Source organism: Bos taurus, chromosome 5 (genome assembly GCF_002263795.3).
Source record: "Bos taurus isolate L1 Dominette 01449 registration number 42190680 breed Hereford chromosome 5, ARS-UCD2.0, whole genome shotgun sequence".
In the NCBI taxonomy this organism is placed as follows: Eukaryota; Metazoa; Chordata; class Mammalia; order Artiodactyla; family Bovidae; genus Bos; species Bos taurus.
In genome coordinates, this window is record NC_037332.1 from 10,973,012 (window position 1) to 10,995,032 (window position 22,021).

A 22,021-nucleotide genomic window follows, 5' to 3' on the forward strand; every position below is an offset into this window, starting at 1 on the left:
AACATCATTCCTTCCAATGAACACTCAGGACTGATTTCCTTTAGGATGGACTGGTTAGATCTCCTTGCAGTCCAAGGGACTCTCAAGGGTCTTCTCCAACACCGCAGTTAAAAAGCATCAATTCTTCAGCACTCAGCTTTCTTTATAGCCCAGCTCTCACATCCATGCATGACTACTGGAAAAACCATAGCCTTGACTAGACAGACCTCTGTTGACAAAGTAATGTCTCTGCCTTTTAATATGCTGTCTAAGTTGACACTGGATTAAACAAGTGTAAATAGAACAGGTGAGTGTTAAGTGAAAACAAAATAAAACAAAACACTGCTAATTCTGTGAGACTAAGAGATGAAGAAGTAGAAAATTATTAAAAGTTCAAGAATGGCCCTGGTGGTTTACTGCTCAAAAATTGTAGCATTTCATAACAGTAATACAGAAGAGAGGTTACACTTCGCCTACTTTATAAATTATCTGAGTTTGAGTGCTGGAAGGAGTGAAGATGAGAGATGCATTTGTGAACTGTTAATTCATACAAAGGCTGGCATTCATGCTAAGTTGCTTCAGTCATGTCTTACTGTATGTGACCCCATGGACCATAGCCTGCCAGGCTCCTCTGTCCATGGGATTCTCCAGGCAAGAACACTGGAGTGGGTTTCCATTTCCTTCTCCAATATAAAGGCATAGAGAGCATTATCTAAGCAGTGGCAGATTGGTCTCTCACTTCATGGATCATCTATCTTACTCTGAGATAGTAGGCATTGTTTGCAGACATATCCTGGTTTCATCCATGCCTTTCGATGTTTACACCAAACACTCATAAATATCCATTCTTTCAACAAAGAGCTTTTGAGTGCCTATTATATACTCAATAGTTGTATATGTGATTAAAATAGAGCAATGAACAAAACTAGGCAAAACACAAAATCCCAGCTCTTATGAATATTTATGTACATTGGAGAGGGAGGCATATGACAAACAAGTAAATCAGTAAAGTATATGCTGCTGTCAGATGGCAGCAATTCTGTGAGATTTTTAAAAAATGAAAGAAGGAGAGTGTATATTTATAAACACTAGGTTTAGAGAGTGCTCCACTGAGAAGACATTTGAGTAAAAAGCAGAAGGAAAAGAAAATGCAACAGAATAGATCTGGCTTGTTTAAGAGGCCACAGTAACTGAATTGAATGGAGTAAAGGGAAAGAGTAGAGTTCCAAGAGGTCAGAGGGTGGCAGTGAGATAGTATGATTGTAGACCCCCGCAAGGACCTTGCTTTTACTATAAGTAGAATAGGTAGTCATTGAAGAGCTTCGAGGAGAAAGTGACTTGAGCTGACTTACACGGTAACAGGTTACTCAGGCTGCAGTGCTGAGTATACACTATCATGATGCTCTAATGGCAGAAGATTGCTGTGTGGAGTAAGCAAGAGCCACGAAGACTGTGGCAAGAGGTCATGTGACAAACTCATTTTGAAGTTGGAAGTAATACGCTTTGTGGATGTATCAAATACAGTGTGAGTGAAAGAGAGGTACCAAGGACAGTTCCAAGGTTTTTGGTCTGAACACCAATAAGTAGTATTGCCATCAGCTGCGATAAGTAAGGCTGCAAATAAATCTGACTTCTTAGGGGGAATAGCAATAAACCAGTCTTGAGGATGTTAATTTTGAGACCCCCATTAGAGATCTAGATTCAGGCATCTGGAAATCGGGAGAGACAGATAAGCTGCAGATATAAATTGGGAATCATAAGGCCATGGGTAGTTTTTGGAGCTATGAAACAGCATGGATTTACCAGGGGCGTTAAGGCTGATTGAAGAGGGAAGGCTTTCCACAGTTAGGGATGAGAAGCAGAGAACGTAAAGCAGCCTGAGACAGGGGTAGCAAGCAAAAATGCAGGAAAATCAGGAAGAGTGTAGTGTGCTAGTAGCAGGATGAAAAAGTATATCAGGAATCAGATCAAGTGCTTCAAAGGACTGAGAAGTGGCTCCTGGATTTAGCAACATGGAAGTTAAACTAAATAAGAACTGTTTTGACGGGACTGTGGAAGCAAAAGTATGACAGATAAAAGGGGCTCAAAGGAGAATGGGAAGAAAAGAATTGGATACACAGAGTCAACTCCAATAATAGCTAATTAATGAAACACAAAAGATAAAAAAATTAAAAATGTGATTTAAAAGAACATGTAAAATGGAAAATGTGAAAATCATAAAAAGTTCATGAATGTAGATAATTTTTCTTTTTAATTAAATGGAGTGATAAAATGAAGATTCTAAACTTTGCACTTTAGTTGGTAAGATGATCCCGCAATGTCACAAATAAGACATCTTGTAACTTTTGTCATAAAGTACTCTTTTTCAAATAGATGAAGTGATGTTACATTTAGGAAGAACTGAATATATAGAAAAAGAAAGGTTCCCACTGTCACACATGTACATTCACATTCATAGATACAAAACCAAAATAAGAGAGACATTTTTAAAGTAATGTCTGTGGGTATTCCCATCTGCTAAGAGTACAGCAATTCATTATTCATACCCAAATCTAGGGTTATTTAAAATTAACAGCTTAAACTTTTAAAAATTCATTAAAAAACTATAGTTTTCATTAATTCTGAGACTTGCTACCAACATTTTCTTTCTGTACATATTTAGAGAAGTGATGAAATAAACTATTTTTGCCTTAGTGAATAAGTTTCATAACTAACATAATGTATTCCAATTTATGATCTTTTGGGAAAATATATGAGCACATGCCATCAGTGGAAATTATGGAAAAATATCTCAGAGGCAGCATTTAGGAAGCAGAGACTGAAAGTGTTATGAATCACTTACCTCCCTAATGTCCCTCTGATACTTAGTGTTCATTTCTTCTGTTTTAATGAGATCCTTTCTTGCTGTCTCAGCTTCCTGTTCCACCTCTCCCACTCGGGAAGAAAGGGCTGCTAAACGTTCTTTCATTTGGGCCATTTCATAGTTTTGTTTTTCAAGCAATTCTTGTAGTTCGACTATTTGACTTGTTTCATCAGTTGAGTCTATAGAACCATTGGACAATCGCTGTGGGAAAAAAGAAAGAAATGACACCGAGAATTATCTACCTCTTTAATTTGAAATCCATGACCTTAAAGACCTAAGACTGATAAACATTTCGTACTGAACAGTAAGAACTCTAATAGAACTAACTTTGGAGGAAAACTAAGCTTCTGAGAAAACTCTTAATTGACGTTAAAATATAAAAGTAGACCAGTAATTTTCAAGTAGGTTAAAAGGCGCATTTGAACTGGAAGCTACTATATACACATTATACACAGTTTAGCACAAAACACAGGTAAACCCTAAGCATTCAGTAAGTGGCAGCTATTTTTAATCAATTACATATGAAATTTATTATAAAATAATATTATATTTATGTAACACAGCCTATCATTAGTAAGAAACTATGTAATATTTTCTACTTTTATTCAAGATCCTTTATGAATTTGCAATTAATTTTCAATGACACTCAGTAAATGAGCTTACACAACATTTTTCTTTTAAATAAGATTATTCCTATTGTGAATCTGACCTTGTTGGAACAAAGGTATGGCATAGAAAAGTCTTGCTTTCTATATTGCTATCAACATAAAAGTTATGAGTGTGCACAATCCACAGGAAAGAGGCTGAAAGAGTTTAAATAATTTGAGACTGATTTGTCCTCTTTTTGAAGGGGCTGCCTGGAAACCAGGGTGATCCATGTCTTCAGACTGATGCCCTACAGCCAAACTGCACTGGAGTTTTGTGGTGAAGACAGTGCAGGAACTGGGGAGAAATAAGTGCTAAAACAAAAAGATTACAATCAAGCAGAAATAGGAAAGAATGGAGAGAGAGCAAAGAAAGTATTATCAATTCTGCTAGAATGCCTGTTTGAGAAATGTGAATTTGTTCTAGCATGATAAATACATTAAGGAACAAATTGAACATAATGTAATTTGTGTTTTCTCACGTGCAATCTCATTCTTGAGAATCACTGGCCGAACGCAGAAAAACAGACCTTGCTGAATCAATCAGTGTAGGAATATATTAATCAAAATGCCACACATGCTCATTTCTCAAGCATCAAACACCGAACTCACACTTCAGGGAGCAGTTCGGGTTAACCCATCCATATCTGTACACCTGTCCGATTTTACTTACCCGCTCCTTCCACCACTTCACAACAGCTCACAGTTATACCCCTGCCGACACCCACTTTAATAAGCAAACTTCACATCTTTTTCAAGGTAAAGAGTTAAATTTATCATAGCTATGCAATTCTTAACCATTTAACATGGGTAAAACTGTGCTACCAGTTTTACTAGTATTCTATTTCTTTTCGAAGTCACTAAGCTGTGCTGCAAACCCCTTTCCCCCATGAGCTCTGTGTTTTTTATTTTGTGATTTTGCGTAACTCATGACACTTGGGAATGCAAATGTCACATTAGACAAAAGGTGGTGCTAGTGGTAAAGAACCTGCCTGCAATGCAGGAGACAAAAGGGACTCAGCTTCAATCCCTGGGTTGAGAAGATTCCCTGCATGAAGGCATGACAATCCACTCCAGTATTCTTGCCTGGAGAATCCCATGACAGAGGAGCCTGGTGGGCTACAGTTCAAAGGGTGGCAAAGAGTCAGACACAACTGAAATGATTTAGCATGTGTGCCCATAGGAGAAAAGGAGGACTATCGACTGCATCACAGAAGATAAGTGAGAAAGATAAAACAGAGAGAATGGGAAAGCAAACAAATGGCAAGGCATGTTGATAAGTCCAGTTACCTAACATGTGGAGAAACAGCTGGACACATCAAAATTAAAAGGCCAGAGAAAGACAGTCTTAGACAGCATCTTAAGATACCAGCTGGATCTGCAGTTAGTACTTCAAAAATATTACTGAATGTCTGTAATGCAGGTGCCAAACTTCTAATTACTTAGTAAAATGGGTAAGAGGTGTTACAATTAGGTAGGGATTTTGAAGAGGAACCACAGATCAGTCGACCAGATGCTCCTTCAGTTTTGATTCCCTTAGCTGCTGGGACTGATGCTCACTGAGGGATCAGAGCTGAGAACATGCCCAGGAATTGCTGTTGGTGGAAGGGAACTGCCTTTCCAGAGTTAAAAGTCCTTCCTGGGGTATGCAGTACCACATACAACACAGACCAGTATTGTGTTTGTGCTCAGTCATTCAGTTGTGTCCAACTCTGTTTGCGATACTATGGACTGTAGCCCGCCAGGCTCCTCTGTCCATGAAATTTTTTTCCAGGCAAGAACACTAGACACGGATGTCATTTCCTACTCCAGGGGATCTTCTTGGCCCAGGTTGATCTTCTTCAACTTGCATCTGTTGTGTCTCCTGTACTGGCAGGTGAATTCTTGACCACATAGACCAGTAATATTGTGAAGCTAATAAAAATCCAACATTCTAGACAGTTTTTAAGAACACAAAATGGAAAAACATTGATTGTGACCTTTATATATGACATTCATGGGCAAGTCTGGATCAGTCTCTTTTGGGGTCACTGCATGAGTGTCCAGGAGTCTTCGGCAGAGGCGTGGGTCAGCGGTGGTCTGCTGCAGGGTTGGGGGCACTCAGTGCAGCATGTTAAACAGCAGAAACATTACTTTGCCAACAAAAGTCTGTCTAGTCAAAGCTATGGTTTTTCCAGTGGTCATGTATAGATGTGAGAGTTGGACTGTAAAGAAACCTGAGTGCCGAAGAACTGATACTTTCGAACTGTGGTGCTGGAGAAGACTCTTGAGAGTCCCTTGGACTGCAAGGAGATCCAGGCAGTCCATCCTAAAGGAAATCAGTCCTGAATATTCACTGGAAGGACTGATGCTGAAGCTGAAACTCCATTACTTTGGTTACCTGATGCGAAGAACTGACCCTGATGCTGGGAAAGATTGAAGGTGGGAGGAGAAGGGGATGACAGAGGATGAGATGGTTGGATGGCATCACCAACTCAATGGACATGAGTTTGAGTAATCTCTGGGAGTTGGTGATGGATGGGGAAGCCCTGCATGCTGCAGTCCATGGGGTCACAAAGAGTCGGACACAACTGAGTGACTGAACTGGTCTAAAATATGACATAATTATCTATACGTTGAACTGGGAAGAGCCAATTTACATTCATTAGACAGCAACTGAGAACTGATTTAGGAAGAAAGGCTAGAGCCAATTGCCAGTCAGTTATGTCCAAATTTGGGATCACTGGGGTATTATATTACTGAATTTCTATAATAACAGCAAATTTTTTTGATCTCTATATACAACCTGTAAGTAAGGAGGAAACCTTGAGCTTTAATAGAATTTCTACATCTTCACATTGAGAATTTTCTCTAGCCAACTAGAAAAAAGGAAAGTTTTAGAAACTATGAAAATTAGAAAATAAATTTTTTTTATTTGAAAAATGTTTTATGTTATTGAAATATTACATTCAAGATTGAAGTCCTTAAGAACTTTGGAGAAACTGAGACTTAGGTAATTACACAAAGCTGACTTGAATTAAAATGCAAAACTTTGAATTCACAGTTCATTTCATCTATACTTTATTATTTTTAATTAGGACATATAATCTAAAGGATAAACAACACATGTTGGATGGTATTGACAAGTACCAAGAATACGGCTGTGTGTGTGTATATAGCTATATGAACATACATAAAACAGCACACACACACGTACACAACCACACACATATGTATATAAATTCTGCAAATATTTGTTCACTGCAACTGATTGATCTTAATTTTCTAATTAGAAAAACGATTATTCCAATTTTGTGCATCTGAAGTCCATTAAAATCTTATCTAAAAATTGCATAGTTTTAATGGGCTCAAGGCAAGAGAAATTTAAGTAAATATAAACAGTAATCAGACAATGAAAATAAAACACTTTCATAATGTTAACCTCCTCAATTCCTTTAAGTCCATTAAGTAACAGATGTGTCTTACAAAGTCTTTATGCTACTTTGGAATTTTGGACTATCCATGGAAATTTTTTGAACTCTCATTTTTATCTTCTGAAGTACATGAAAGTGAAAGTTGCTCAGTCATGTCTGACTCTTTGTGACACATGGACTGTAATTTTTGCCAGGCTCCTCTGTCCATGGAATTCTCCAGGCAAGAATACTACGGCATTATCTGTTTAAAAAAATATATATTTCATCTATTCAAATCATCTTAAATATATTCTGTGCTGAGTTTAATATATGCTTTCATAATTTCAGAGTAGAAAGGTCATTTTAAACCTGTGATTTATGTCTTGAAAAAAGAATATATAGCTTTTTTTCCAAATCATTATTCTCTTGATCTGATACCCTTGCAAGTATTTCCTTTTACTCCAAGAGATCATTGTACTCCTCATTTTACTTTAAATTTTCAAATTTGGATTTGCCTCCAAATCCAAACTAAGACTGCATTTTCATTAGAATGATGAAAATTATAGCTTCCAGGTATACATATATCCCCCTCCCTCCTGGCCTTCCATTCCAGCCGCACCTCCCCTCCCATCCCAACCATCCGGGTCACCACAGAACACAGTGCTGAGCTCCCAGTGCTCTACTGGAGGCCCCCACTAGCTATCTGACTTACATATGGCAGTGCATATACATCAATCTCAATCTCCCAGTTTATCCCATACCTTATCCCTACCCCAGTGTCCACAAATCCATTCTCTATGTCAACATCTCTATTCATGCCCTGAAAATATGTACATCTGTACCATTTTTCCAGATTCTACATACATATTAATAAACTTGTTTTTCTCTTTCTGACTGACTTTACTCTATATGACAAACTCTAGGTCCATAACAACCTATTGGATACAGTAAAGGAAATTGAAGCACAGAGTGTAAATATTTTAGGGTCAAATTACTGAAACGTCGTAAGATTAAGATTTGAATGAAGGCATTCAAGTTTCTGATTCCTAGGAGTCTACTCCTGCCACTCTTATTTCTTTTGTTGATTTTCTCTCTCTTTCTATGTCTTTGTGCATTCTCTTTTGTTCATTTATTATATCATTTAACCATTCATTAAACCTACTTGTTGTTTCATTTACTCATTCGTTCAATCACCAAGACTCTATTTCCTTTGCTTCTACCACATGCCAGATACTAGGTTGGATGTGCTGTGAAACAGGAATATGAAGATTCCTGCCTAAATACAACATAATGTGGGGAAAAAGAATAAATCAAATAAAGCAACCAATTAAGAAATGACACCACCCTAATGACAGAAAGCAGAGAACTAAAGAGCCTCTTGATGAAGGTGAAAGAGGAGAGTGAAAAAGGTGGCTTAAAACTCAACATTTAAAAAATGAAGATCATAGCATCCAGTCCCATCACTTCATGGCAAACAGATGGGTAAAAATGGATACAGTGATGGACTTTATTTTCTTGGCCTCCAAAATCACTGTGGATAGTGAGTGCAACCAGGAAATTAAAAGACACTTGACTCTTGGAAGAAAGGCTATGATGCCCCTAGACAGTGTATTAAAAAGCAAAGATACCACTTTGCCAACAAATGTCCATAAATTCAAAGTTATGATTTTTCCAGCAGTTATATATGGATGTGAGAGTTGGACCATAAAGGAAGCTGAGAACCAAAGAATTGATTGATGCTTCTGAACTGTGGTGCTGGAGAAGACTCTTGAGTCCCCTGGACTGCAAGGGGATCAGTCAATCCTAAAGGAAATCAGTCCTGAATATTCATTGGAAGGACTGATGCTGAAACTGATGCTGAAGCTTCAATACCTTGGCAACCTGATGTCAAGAGCCAGCTAATTGGAAAAGTCACCTGATGCTGGGAAAGGTTGAGGGCAGGAGGAGAAGTGGGTGACAGATGATGAGGTGGCTGGGTGGCATCATCGACTCAATGGACATGAGTTTGAGCAAACTGTAGGAGATAGTGAAGGACAGGGAAGCCTGGCAGGCTGCAATCCATGGGGTAGTAAACAGTCAGACACAACTGATTGACAACAAAATAAAATTCATAAGGACCAGATAGCATTTAAACAATGTGGATTCCTAATGCTTCAAGGTTGTTGCTTTTGGGCATCTTAGCCTGCCTAAACTGTTTTTTTTTTTTTTTTTTTTTAATCTCCAGCACACATATTGCTTTTTAGCTCTCAAAAAATCAGACTTGACCTCAGATTTCAAGTATTGTTCAACAAATAACATTTTGTCTTTGATTTGAAATTCTCCAGTACAGATTTCACAGCTGTTATTTTCAATTCCACAGTGACTCTTTAAACCTGTTTTACTATATATAAATCATCTATTTACAATCGCTACAAACCTAGAGCCTAGAACAAAGCACTAATATTTGTACTACATATCAGTTATTCTCAACTATGACCACACATTAGAATCCTTGGAAGAACTGAATAAAAATATAGAATGGAAATCACTCTATATTCCATCCAATTGTGGGGTCCGGACATATAATTGTTTTTAAATCTTCCCAAGTAATTGCAATGTTTAGTTGAGGTTAAGAACCACAGACCTCTATTATGCAGGTACTTTACTAATAACTATATCCAATTTATTTATTAAACCTAAACAAACTCTCTGGCCCAAAGAGGAAAGCTTCAAAGTAATAAAATAAAAGGATAAGGATTGATGAAATGAATTTTAATAAAAGATCTGATAATAGACCCAAGAAATTAGTATTTTTTATCCTAATATAAACTAATTATTTTTAATGTACTATTTCAGATGGAATGACCTGACTTTATCTCTTATTCATGAAAGATGAGAAGAAAAACACCTCTATAATAGAGTTGGCTAAATGTTGCTCTTCTTGGAAGGTTTCTAGACCAGATGATTTCTTATATTAATAGTTAGTTCTCCATTAATAATTTTTTTGTTCAAAACTGAGATTTGCAAATTCATTATGATATATTTAATTCTTGATAATTTTATTCAATCCAAATGCCCAGCAAGAGGCCTTTGTCAGTTCTTAGTTTAATGTGAACAGTGTTTATTAATAAGTATAAAATAGATTTATTATTTTTATAGAAATTCTAAGCCATTTAAATTTCCACAAAATTTAAAAGAAGGATCGTTTCATCAGAGGAACCTCAGTTATTCTGAAGTTCCAGTGCTCTCATTATGTTTAAATTAGAATACAAATCACTCACTCTCTGATGTATGTGGCTTAATAGAAATACATTTCTTTTTTATACTCTTAAGTCTAAATAAAATATCAAGAAATTTCTAGTCAATGTTCCTATGATCAAAATTAACAACACTCATAAATGGGAAAAGTAGCTGTTTCCCATATTACAACATAAAATACAAATCTTAAAATATTAATATGGAAAAACATTCCTCTGTAAAATTCTTAAATAATCTATATAACTAGAAGATATAAGGAGATGAAGAGTACATAAAGATTTTTTGGTCTGATTTTGTTTTTTATTTTTGTTTTCAATTAAAAGTCTTCTTGTGTTTCTTTGTTCAGCTATAGAACAAACAAGTAAGAGTGACGAGGATCTTTCCAGCTACAAGAATTACTTAGAAGTCCGTTTAGATATGTAAATATAAAAAGTATACACCCTGTGCTAGAGGAATAATATTTAGTAGAGCCTCGATAAACTATTTCTTCCACTATGTCTTGATGAGAGGAGGGGCATTTGCATAATTACAATGAAATCTCCAAAGGGAGAAGGCAAACCAGAGTTTCAATTACTCACCTTTTAATTGTGAAGTTTAATGTTATTCCAAATTCTCTTACAGACTAAGTCAATTGACTGGATCAGAAAAGTCTCTAAGGGTTAGCAAGGAGACCCTGTTATGAGGGAAGTAAGAGTATAACCTTCCTGGCTCAGTCATCTCAATGCATTTGGGAACTTAAGTGTGAAACTAAGCCTCAATCTAGCATAACTTGTAAAGAGCAAAAGTTCTCTGAAGAACCACTCTGTTAGGGAATGATACTGCTGCTGGCAAAACTTCAAAACCAGGGCAGTAATTAGGATGGAATGGTTTCATTTAGCTTGTATGTCAGTGGGTTATTGCAATAGTACATGGATGGCATTTGATTTTGAGGGGCCACTGATTTCCAAAAGTGAAACTCTGAAGACTATAAAATTAAGCATGACACTCTGACCCATGCTATTCACACTGTATTGGACCAGTATATAAGAAGTAAAATGAAAATTGAGAAGGAAGAGAGTAAAACTCCTTATTTAATTACTACTTAAAAGCTCAAGAGCAAGCCCTTAGAATTACTAACAGGTTAGCAAGTTTGCTGCATGTCATACTACTGTTTAGAAATCAACTGTACCTTTATATGCCTTTATTAATTTATTGGAAAAATTAAAAGGAACTAACAATCACAATAGCAACAAAACTGTAAGTTCAGTTCAGTTCACTCGCTCAGTTGTGTCTGATTCTGCAACCCCACGAATCGCAGCATGCCAGGCCTCCCTGTCCATCACCAACTCCTGGAGTTTACCCAAACCCATGACCATTGAGTCGGTGATGTGATCCAGCCATCTCATCCTCTGTCATCTCCTTCTCCTCCTGCCCCCAATCCCTCCCAGCACTAGAGTCTTTTCCAATGAGTCAACTCTTTGCATGAGGTGGCCAAAGTATTGGAGTTTCAGTTTCAGCATCAGTCCTTACAATGAACACCCAGGACTGATCTCCTTTAGAATGGACTGGTTGGATCTCCTTGCAGTCCAAGGGACTCTCAAGAGTCTTCTCCAACACCACAGTTCAAAAGCATCAATTCTTCAGCACATAGCTTTCTTCACAGTCCAACTCTCACATCCATACATGACCACTGGAAAAACCATAGCCTTGACTAGATGGACCTTTGTTGACAAAGTAATGTCTCTGCTTTTGAATATGCTACCTAGGTTGGTCATAACTTTCCTTCCAAGGAGTAAGCGTCTTTTAATTTCATGGCTTCAATCACCATCTGCAGTGATTTTTGAGCCCCCAAAAATAAAGTCTGACACACTTTCCACTGTTTCCCCATCTATATCCCATGAAGTGATGGGACAAGATGCCATGATCTTCGTTTTCTGAATGTTGAGCTTTAAGCCAACTTTTTCACTCTCCTCTTTCACTTTCATTAAGAGGGTTTTTAGTTCCTCTTCACTTTCTGCCATAAGAGTGGTTTCATCTGCATATCTGAGGTTATTGATATTTCTCCTGGCAATCTTGATTCCAGCTTGTGCTTCATCCAGTCCAGCGTTTCTCATGATGTACTCTGCATATAAGTTAAATAAGCAGGGGGACAATATACAGCCTTGACGTACTCCTTTTCCTATTTGGAACCAGTCTGTTGTTCCATGTCCAGTTCTAACTGTTGCTTCCTGACCTGCATACGGGTTTCTCAAGAGGCAGGTCAGGTGGTCTGGTATTCCCATCTCTTTCAGAATTTTCCACAGTTTATGGTGATCCACACAGTCAAAGGCTTTGGCATAGTCAATAAAGCAGAAATAGATGCTTTTCTGGAACTCTCTTGCTTTTTCCATGATCCAGCGGATGTTGGCAATTTGATCTCTGGTTCCTCTGCCTTTTCTAAAACCAGCTTGAACATCTGGAAGTTCATGGTTCACGTATTGCTGAAGCCTGGATTGGAGGATTTTGAGCATTACTTTACTAGCGTGTGAGATGACTGCAATTGTGCGGTAGTTTGAGCATTCTTTGGCATTGCCTTTCTTTGGGATTGGAATGAAAACTGACCTTTTCCATTGCTGAGTTTTCCAAATTTGCTGGCATATTGAGTGCAGCACTTTCACAGCATCATCTTTCAGGATTTGAAATAGCTCCACTGGAATTCCATCACCTCCACTAGCTTTGTTCATAGTGATGCTTTCTAAGGCCCACTTGACTTCACATTCCAGGATGTCTGGCTCTAGGTGAGTGATCATACCATCATGATTATCTTGGTCGTGAAGATCTTTTTTGTACAGTTCTTCTTTGTATTCTTAATATTCAAGAATATTAAGAAGATCTTCTTAATATTCAAGAATATTAAGAAGATATTCTTAATATCTTCTGCTTCTGTTAGGTCCATACCATTTCTATCCTTTATTGAGCCCATCTTTGCATGAAATGTTCCCTTGGTATCTCTAATTTTCTTGAAGAGATCTCTAGTCTTTCCCATTCTGTTGTTTTCCTCTATTTCTTTGCATTGATTGCTGAGGAAGGCTTTCTTATCTCCTCTTGCTATTCTTTGGAACTCTGCATTCAAATGCTTATATCTTTCCTTTTCTCCTTTGCTTTTCACTTCTCTTATTTTCACAGGTATTTGTAATTTGGAAGTGGTCAAACAGGAGATGGCAAGAGTGAACGTTGATATTCTAGGAATTCGCGAACTAAAATGGACGGAATGGGTGAATTTAACTCAGATGACCATTATATCTACTACTGTGGGCAGGAATCCCTTAGAAGAAATGGAGTAGCCATCATGGTCAACAAAAGAGTTCAAAATGCAGTACTTGGATGCAATCTAAAAAATGACAGAATGATCTCTGTTTGTTTCCAAGGCAAACCATTCAGTATCACAGTAATCCAAGTCAATGCCCCAACCAGTAACGCTGAAGAAGCTGAAGTTGAACAGTTCTATGAAGACCTACAAGACCTTTTAGAACTAACATCCCAAAACGATGTCCTTTTCCTTACAGGGGACTGGAATGCAGAAGTAGGAAGTCAAGAAACACCTGGAGTAACAGGCAAATTTGGCCTTGGAATACGGAATGAAGCAGGGCAAAGTCTAACAGAGTTTTGCCAAGAGAATGCACTGGTCATAGCAAACACCCTCTTCCAACAACACAAGAGAAGACTCTACACGTGGACATCACCAGATGGTCAACACCAAAATCAGATTGATTATATTCTTTGTAGCCAAAGATGGAAAAGCTCTATACAGTCAGCAAAAACAAGACCAGGAGCTGACTGTAGCTCAGATCATGAACTCCTTATTGCCAAATTCAGACTTAAATTGAAGAAAGTAGGGAAAACCACTAGACCATTCAGGTATGACCTAAATCAAATCCCTTATGATTATACAGTGGAAGTGAGAAGTAGATTTAAGGGACTAGATCTGATAGATAGAGTGCCTGATGAACTATGGACTGAGGTTCATGACATTGTACAGGAGACAGGGATCAAGACCATCCCCATGGTAAAAAAAAAAAAAAAAAATCAATGTATCATAGAGGTGACTATTCTCCCAAAATTCATTTATTTACTTAAGCAATTCCAATGGAAATATGATAGGGTTTTAAAATGGGACTTCAAAAACTGTTATTATAATTAAGCTCTAATAATCAGGATTTAGGTAATACTAGTTAAAATAGTGTGGCATTTAATTACCTAACATATTTTTATGGGTCTTCCTTGGTGGCTCAGATGGTAAAGAATCTGCCTGCAATGTAAGAGACCCAGGTTCCATCCCTAGGTCATGAAGACTCCCCGGAGAAGGGAATGGCTACCCACTCCAGCATTCTTGCCTGGAGAAGTCCATGGACAGAGGAATCTTGTGAGCTACAGTCCATGGGGTTGCAAAGAGTTGGACACAACTTAGGGACTAACACTTTCACACTTTCACTTTCAGAGCTTACCACGTGCCAGGAGCTGTTGTAGGTACTTAAACCTGATCAGAAATAAAACAGAAACTTTAAACATCATGGAGTTTATTCTTAGCTAGAACGACAGACTATAAATTATAGGTATTATAAATAAATGAATTATACTCTATATTAGAATACATTAATGGCACTTGAACAAAGGCTTGATGCAAGAGAGGGAAATAGCTACACAGATATCTGGGAGAAGGGCATTCTAGACAGAGGGAAGATCAAGTCATAAGTCAACAGGAAAATGGTACTGGTGAACCTATTTGTAGGGCAAGAATAGAGACGCACACATAGAGAACAGATCTGTGGACACAGGGGAGGAAGGAGAGGATGGGACGAATTGAGAGAGTAGCACTGAAACATATATTATCATATGTAAATGTCCATTGGAAGGACTGATGCTGAAGCTGAAACTCCAATACTTTGACCACCTGATGCGAAGAGCTGACTCATTTGAAAAGACCCTCATGCTGGGAATGATTGAAGGCAGGAGGAGAAGGGGATGACAAGGATGAGAGGGCTGGATGGCATCACCAACTCGATGGACATGAGTTTGGGTAAACTCCAGGAGTTGGTGATGGACAGGGAGGCCTGGCGTGCTACAGTTCATGGGGTCACAAAGAATCAGATACGACTGAGTGACTGAACTGAACTGAACTGAAAATAGATAGCCAGTGGGAAATTGCTGTATAACAGAGGAAACTCAGCCTAGAGGGGTAGGATGTGGTGGGGGGATGGGAAGGAGGATCAGGAGAGAAGACATATGTATACTTAAGGCTGATTCACAATGTGGTATGGCAGATATCAACTGCCATAAAGAAGTCAACAGGAGGCCAGTGTAGCTGGGGTGAGGGAAGAGATGAAGTCAGAAGCTAAGGGAAGTCACATCATGTAGTGGGCATGCTTCGTTGCTCAGTCCGTTTCTACTCTTTGCCATCCCATGGAGTGTAGCCTGCCAGGCTCCTCTGTCCATGGAATTCTCCAGGCAAGAATACTGGGGTGGGTTGCCATTTCCTACCCCAGGGATCTTCCCAAACCAGGGATTGAACCCACATCTCCCGCAGCTCCTGTTACCACCGCACCACCTGGGAATCCCCATAAATCATGTAGAGTCTTGTGGTAAATAGGAAACATTTGCAGAGTTTTAAGCATATGATTGACATGTTCAGATTTAGGTTTTAAAAATCACTGATTCATGCTATGTTAAAAAATAGACAGTAAGAGCCCATGAGAGAAGCAGAGAGCCTTGGAAGGAGTCTGACTACAATAATCCAGGTGAGAGATGATAGTGGTTTAGAGCCGAGTGCTAACTGGAGGTGGTGAGAAGTGGCAGATTTTAGACATATTTTGAAAGTAGAACAAACAGAATTTCTTTACAGTTTGATGTGCGGTATGAGATATAGGTGGCTCAGCTGGTAAAGAATCCGCCTGCAACGTGGGAGACCTGGGTTCGATCCCTGGGTTGGGAAGATCCGCTGGAGAAGGGAACCGCTACCCACTCCAGCATTCTGGCCTGGAGAATTCCACAGAAGTCCATGGAGTCACAAAGAGTCAGATACGACTGGGTGACTTTCACTTTCATGAGACATAGGGAAGACCTGAGAATAATTCCAAATTCTTTTGACTGAGCAACTGGAAAGCTGAGATTTGCATTATCTGAGATAGAGCAGATGCAGGGAATTTTGGAGGGGAATTTCAAAAGATAAGTTTTTTGACATTTTAAGGTTCAGTGTCTTTTAGATATATTAGTGGAGATAGATGTTCAATAGGCAGGTCAATATATATGCTTGGTTGTAGGGTCTGAACTAGAAGTAAAGATTTATAAGTTATTCACACACAGATAGCATTTATGATCAAAATCACTGAGAGAAAAGATGGAGGACTAAACCCTGGATTATCCCAACATTAAGAATTCAATAAGAAAACAGGAAGTAACTCTATTTAAATAGAGTATAATCTATTAAAAAACACTGAACTACTATGCTGTACATCTGAAACTAATATTAGTATAATATTTGCATCAACTATACTTCAATAAATAAATAAATATTAGAGCAAGTTCTGACCATGAGAATGTAATCTTTCTGGAAACTGAAGAAATCTTGGAAAGTATATAGGAGTTTTCATTTTATGGGAATAGGAGTTTAAAGCAAGTTTAATGCAACTCTCAGAATAAAATACTCTCATTGAACATGAATATCTAGATGCTTTAAAAAAAAATCAAGAAGAATATGATCCAGGAAAGGAGACTGAGACAGAATAACTGGTGGGGTAACAGAAAAACAGAGAGTATACTTTCCTATACTGCAAATGAAAAATAAAAATGAACCTAGAAGGAAAGAGTAAATTAAACAGCTCTGCATGCACGCATGTACGCTCAGTCGCTCAGTCATGTCTGACTCTTTGTGACTCCATGGACTGTAGCCCACCAGGGTGCTCTGTCCATGGGATAGTCCAGGTAAGAACACAGGAGTAGGTTGACATTTCCTCCTCTAGGTGATCTACCCAAGGATCCCAACCCTCATCTCCTATGTCTCCTGCATCACACAGGCGTATTTTTTACCACTCAGCTACCTAGAAAGCCCTGAACAACTATGACGTTAACTCAAAAAGGGCTGAGCATTGGTCACTGTATTTAGTAATATAAAATCAGTGATGATGGTAACAGGAGATGTTCCTGTGCAGTGATGGAGCAAAGACCTTCCTGGGGTAGGTTCATAAAGAAAGCATTTGTGCACGGTGAGTAGACCACTATTTTGAAGAACTTTGCTACACAGGGGAGTAAAAAATGAAGCAATAGCTGATTGTATAAGTAGGACCAAAAAAGAATTTAAGCTGAAGAACTTAGTGTGTTACAATGGGATATATGAAGAAAAAAAAACTGAAGACAAAGGAAAGCACAGTAAGAATTGCTGGAAAAGGACATGTGACTAAGGGGACTTTGCTGATGGCTCAACAATAAAGAATCCACTTGCAGAGGAGGAGACACAAGAGAGGCGGGTTCAATCCCTTGTGGAGAGGAGCCCTGGGAGGAGAAAATGGCAACCCACTCCAGTACTCTTGTCTAAAAAACCCCGTGGACAGGGGAGCCTGTCACATTACAGGCCAAAGGGTCGCAAGGAGTTGGACACAGCTGAACATGAGCACGCACACCTGACCAGATGACTGGGAAACATTGACATGGTGTCACAAAGTTTCCTTTTTATGAGGTCTTTTTTTTTAAAGTTCTTAAAGGCTTATGCTTCTGTCTAAAAAGCTCTTTCATGCTTCTAGGTACCCAGCCAGATTTCAGACTTCAGAAATAGTCGTATATTTCAAAATTCATTAAATCATGTAGTTTTCAGTGATACCTTTTCACTCATGTTCACTTTTAATATTTATATACTTGTTACACTATTTATCTTGGCTCCTCCCTCTCACAAGCTATGTGACTTTAGAGCCAATAATCCTTGCTCTATAAATCTTACAGGGTTAGTACAGAGATCAAGTAAAACAACTATATAAAAGCACTTTTGGAAACTAAAGGGCTTTACAGAAGTTATTTATCTTGTTCTCATTGGCATGTAGCCCTTTTGTTAATGAGGTTTACAGACAACTTTGAAGAACAGTCTGCCTGTCTTTATAAGTCTAGAGCCACCATTAGGGAATGTTTTTCAGAATACTCATCTTGGCATGTGCAATTCTCCTGAGGATTAATAAGATTTTTGGTCACACAAATTTAGGAAACACTGAATAGTATTAACATGTAGTACTGGGGAATTTGAATAAATACTACAGTAAAGATAACAGTTCCAAATTGTATAGCATAATATATCTTAATATTCTCATGCCCAAGAAATCTCTTTTTTGGGGGAAATGGGTTTGTTTCTGGAGAACTATTGCTTTATGAGAAATATTAAGATGAATAAACCTTACCAAAATGAAAAATAAAATTAGGTCAATTGCAGGACATCTGAATGATAGACTTAAAAATTCTCCTGAATTGGCTTAAAGATCAGACAAAACAATGCTGAGGGAAGGAAAAGTACTTCTTCTTTATATCCCTATATGAAAGCAGAGTCCTTGGCGCAAAATAGACACTCAAATTATACCAATAGGACAGAGGTAGATGAACAAATTTTCTGTCAAACTCTTGTGAATCAGTCAGCCTTTTAAAGTCTGAAATTATCCTGCTTCAGCAAAGATGTGTTTATCCTGCTTCCCCTGGATCTGGGCTAATGATACAAATGATACTAAATCTGTTATTAAAGATAGAGGAGTCAATTTCACTTCCCATCTATTAAAAGCATAGTGAAATATAAAAACCCAGTCACTGGATTCAAAGGATTTATTTTGAACTTTTTAAGTTCTCATACAACATTAGAGGTCTTCCCTCATAGCTCAGTTGGTCAAGAATCCACCTGTGATGGAGGAGACCCTGGTTGGATTCCTGGGTAAGGAAGATCCAGGAGAAGGGATAGGCTCCCCACTCCAGTATTCTTGGGCTTCCCTTGTGGCTCAGCTGGTAAAGAATCCACCTGCAATGCAGGAGACCTGGCTTCAATCCCTGGGTTGGGAAGATCCCCTGGAGAAGGGAAAGGCTACCCACCCCAGTATTCTGGCCTGGAGAATTTCATGGACTATGCTTCCCTTGTAGCTCAGTCAGTAAAGAATCTGCCTGCAGGGCAGTAGACCTGGGTTGGATCCCTGGGTTGGGAAGATCCTCTGGAGAAGGAAGTGGCAACCCACTCCAGTATCCTTGCCTGGAAAACCTCATGGACACAGGAGCCTGGTGGGCTGCAGTCCATGGGATCGCAAAGAGTCCGCATGATTGAGCGACTAACACTTACTTATGCAGTCCCTAGAGTCGAAAAGAGTCGGAAACAACTGAGTGATTTTCACTCACAACATTAGAAGATTTTTGCTTCTTATTTTTGCCACTGTTTATAAGATGGCTTTTGGTTATAATCTTTCTCTCCAACTCAGCTCCTATAAAGTTGATACGGGATAACTTCCTGTGCATATGGATGAACCATGAAACAGCCTAACCTCGCCTCTTCTGTGCCCTTTTCTAGCCAATCATAGACTTCTAGGCCACTCAAGCCTTATATATGTAAGGCCATACTTGGACCCTCTATTTCCTGGGAGGTGCACCAATCCCAAAATGGCAAATTCATAAATCTCATCCTTTTGTTTGGCTCCAATGCTTAAAAATTCAATTGATGGATAAAAGGGAACTGTATACTTTATTATAATGTTATTATGAGGAATTACATCACTGCATAGGGGATCAACACACAGAAGAAACTATTCTGTTAGGGCTGCACCTTTTCTGGCTCAGTCATGTCTGACTCTTTGTGACCCCATGGACTGTAGTCCACCAGGCTCCTCTGTCCATGGGATTTCCCAGCAAGAATACTGGAGTGGGTTGTCATTTCCTCCTCCAGGGAATCTTTCCTACCTAGGGATCAAATCCAGGTCTGGAGTCTCCTGCATCGGCAGCTGAATTCTTTACCACCGAGCCACCTGGGAAGCCTGATTAAGAGGTAAAAAAAAAAAATCCCAAGGATAATTACCTTTGAAACAGAGAAGAAACTTAACAATGAATAAAATAAGCCATAATTAAGAAAGAACTGAATTTTTTGATGAACAGTTACTGAAAGTAGTTGACACGGGGTGAGGAAAGCATATAAAAATTGGCAAAATACAATTAATTACTGGAGATATCCCTATGGATGAAGGATTTCGGCTGTAACATAGTAGTGATCTTTAAAAGAATGGCATTTGTGTTAATGGTCTTTTATAGTATTTTTAAAATAGATATGTAGTATATTCATAAGCCAAACATTTAAATGTATAGCTAATAGGTTTGTGTGAGACTATGTAGAATCTGCGTATTACAGTATTTTATAATCCAGTGCCATGGTATGAGGAAATAAAGCCCTTTTGTCACCAGTGAGGAGCACATTGCTCATGAAGCTATATTAACTTTTTCTAAGTGCCCATTTTTGTTATTGGTGGTTCAGTCTAAAACAGTCTTGCATCACTAAAAATCTATAAAACCCTTAATTTTGGTAAAGGCACATTCCATATTTCATCTTTTATAAAACTTCAGTGTCCTTTATGCACAGAATGCAACCATTAGACACTTAATTGCTAGATTTTTTGATCTGAGTATTATTCTTGTCACCGATCCTTCATTTCGTTTTACATGTGTTTGGCCAAAGCTCTTCCGCCTTCCTGGCAGGAATTAAAAAACTGAAAAAAATGCAAACAAAAATCTGTTTCTGATTTTATATTGACTCAGCATGCACATTTACATTGACTGTTACCCAATTATTTTGTTGCATTGTATTAAAGAACAGTCACGAATTAATGTCAAATTCTAAGAGGAATGAATAATGAGAGCAGCGCTGTTGGAAAGGGAAGCACCAGCTTGGTTCACTAAGAGTACCTAAGTGCAAAGTGGGGTGACAAGCAGAGAAGCTTGAAAGGTGAGAAGAGGTCAGCCAGTTGGGAAAGGATCTCCTATGACGTGCCAAGGGTGCGTTGTGTGATCACTTGAAAGATCAGCCACCCACTTCACCCTGAGCTCTGAGAAGAACCACAGTAATCTCTTAGTCACTAATGAACAACAAACATCAAAATGTATTGTGTCAAGTGTAACTACTGGTTTGTGAGACTTCAGTTTCACACACACACACACACACACACAGATATATACATACATACATATGAACACAGAAGTGCGTAGTAAAATGTTGCAACTGAATTACATTTTTTACAGCGGGGAGCAGACAGGCGGGTCCTTAGTCCTTGTGGATCCAAGGCAAAAGAACAGAGAGGCTTACATGCCATAAATCCAAATATGACAGTCAAATAAAAAAATCATCCTACTATCTTCCTTGAAATGCCTTTCACACTGACTTTTAGGCTAGATTTAATGAATAATTCTAATGAAGTTCCACAGCAGAGCTTAGTTACCCAGATATGCCCTAGACTGTAGCCTGCTTCTCTTCCCAGCCTCAGCTCCTTCCAGAATCCTGGTATGCTTTATCTGCATAAACAGTGCTTCTAAAAATACGTGTCCCTTAGCTTCTTCTGAGGTCCACTGGAGTGTGGGCAGAGACAGACGTTGTTCCTAGGAAGAAACTCACAAAGGCTCTGGAGGGCAAGGTCTGTTTGATCTGAAAGTTTGGGCTGCTAGGAACTTGGCAGGTTGTCAAGAAGAGGTGCTGCTGTGACTCACACCTCTGCAACTTCTCCCTGTGCCCATCCTCAGAGAGGGGCACGAGGGGCCAGAGAAAGACCCCGCTCAACTGTGGACCCCTCTTGCCTAGGTTTAAAAACCATATTCATAGCAATCAACATTTGTAAATGCCACTGTCTTCAAGCACCTGTTCAGAGTAAAAAGGGATATAACTGGGAGATTTGGGGGAAGAAAAAATG

The 22,021-nt window shown here is 38.6% G+C and overlaps 1 protein-coding gene across 14 annotated transcripts in view; it reads right to left on the minus strand.

Moving 5' to 3' along the window:
- PPFIA2 (PTPRF interacting protein alpha 2) overlaps positions 1-22,021 on the minus strand; it is a 502,235-nt gene that overhangs the window by 125,318 nt on the left and 354,896 nt on the right. For all 14 annotated transcript variants that reach the window (XR_009494446.1, XM_059886832.1, XM_059886831.1 and 11 more), the window contains one exon: positions 2,822-3,043. Coding sequence is in view for 13 of the 14 variants with exons in the window: in XM_059886832.1 (XP_059742815.1) it covers positions 2,822-3,043 (222 nt within the window). In the remaining variant the exon portion in view is untranslated. The remainder of the gene's footprint in view (positions 1-2,821; positions 3,044-22,021) is intronic.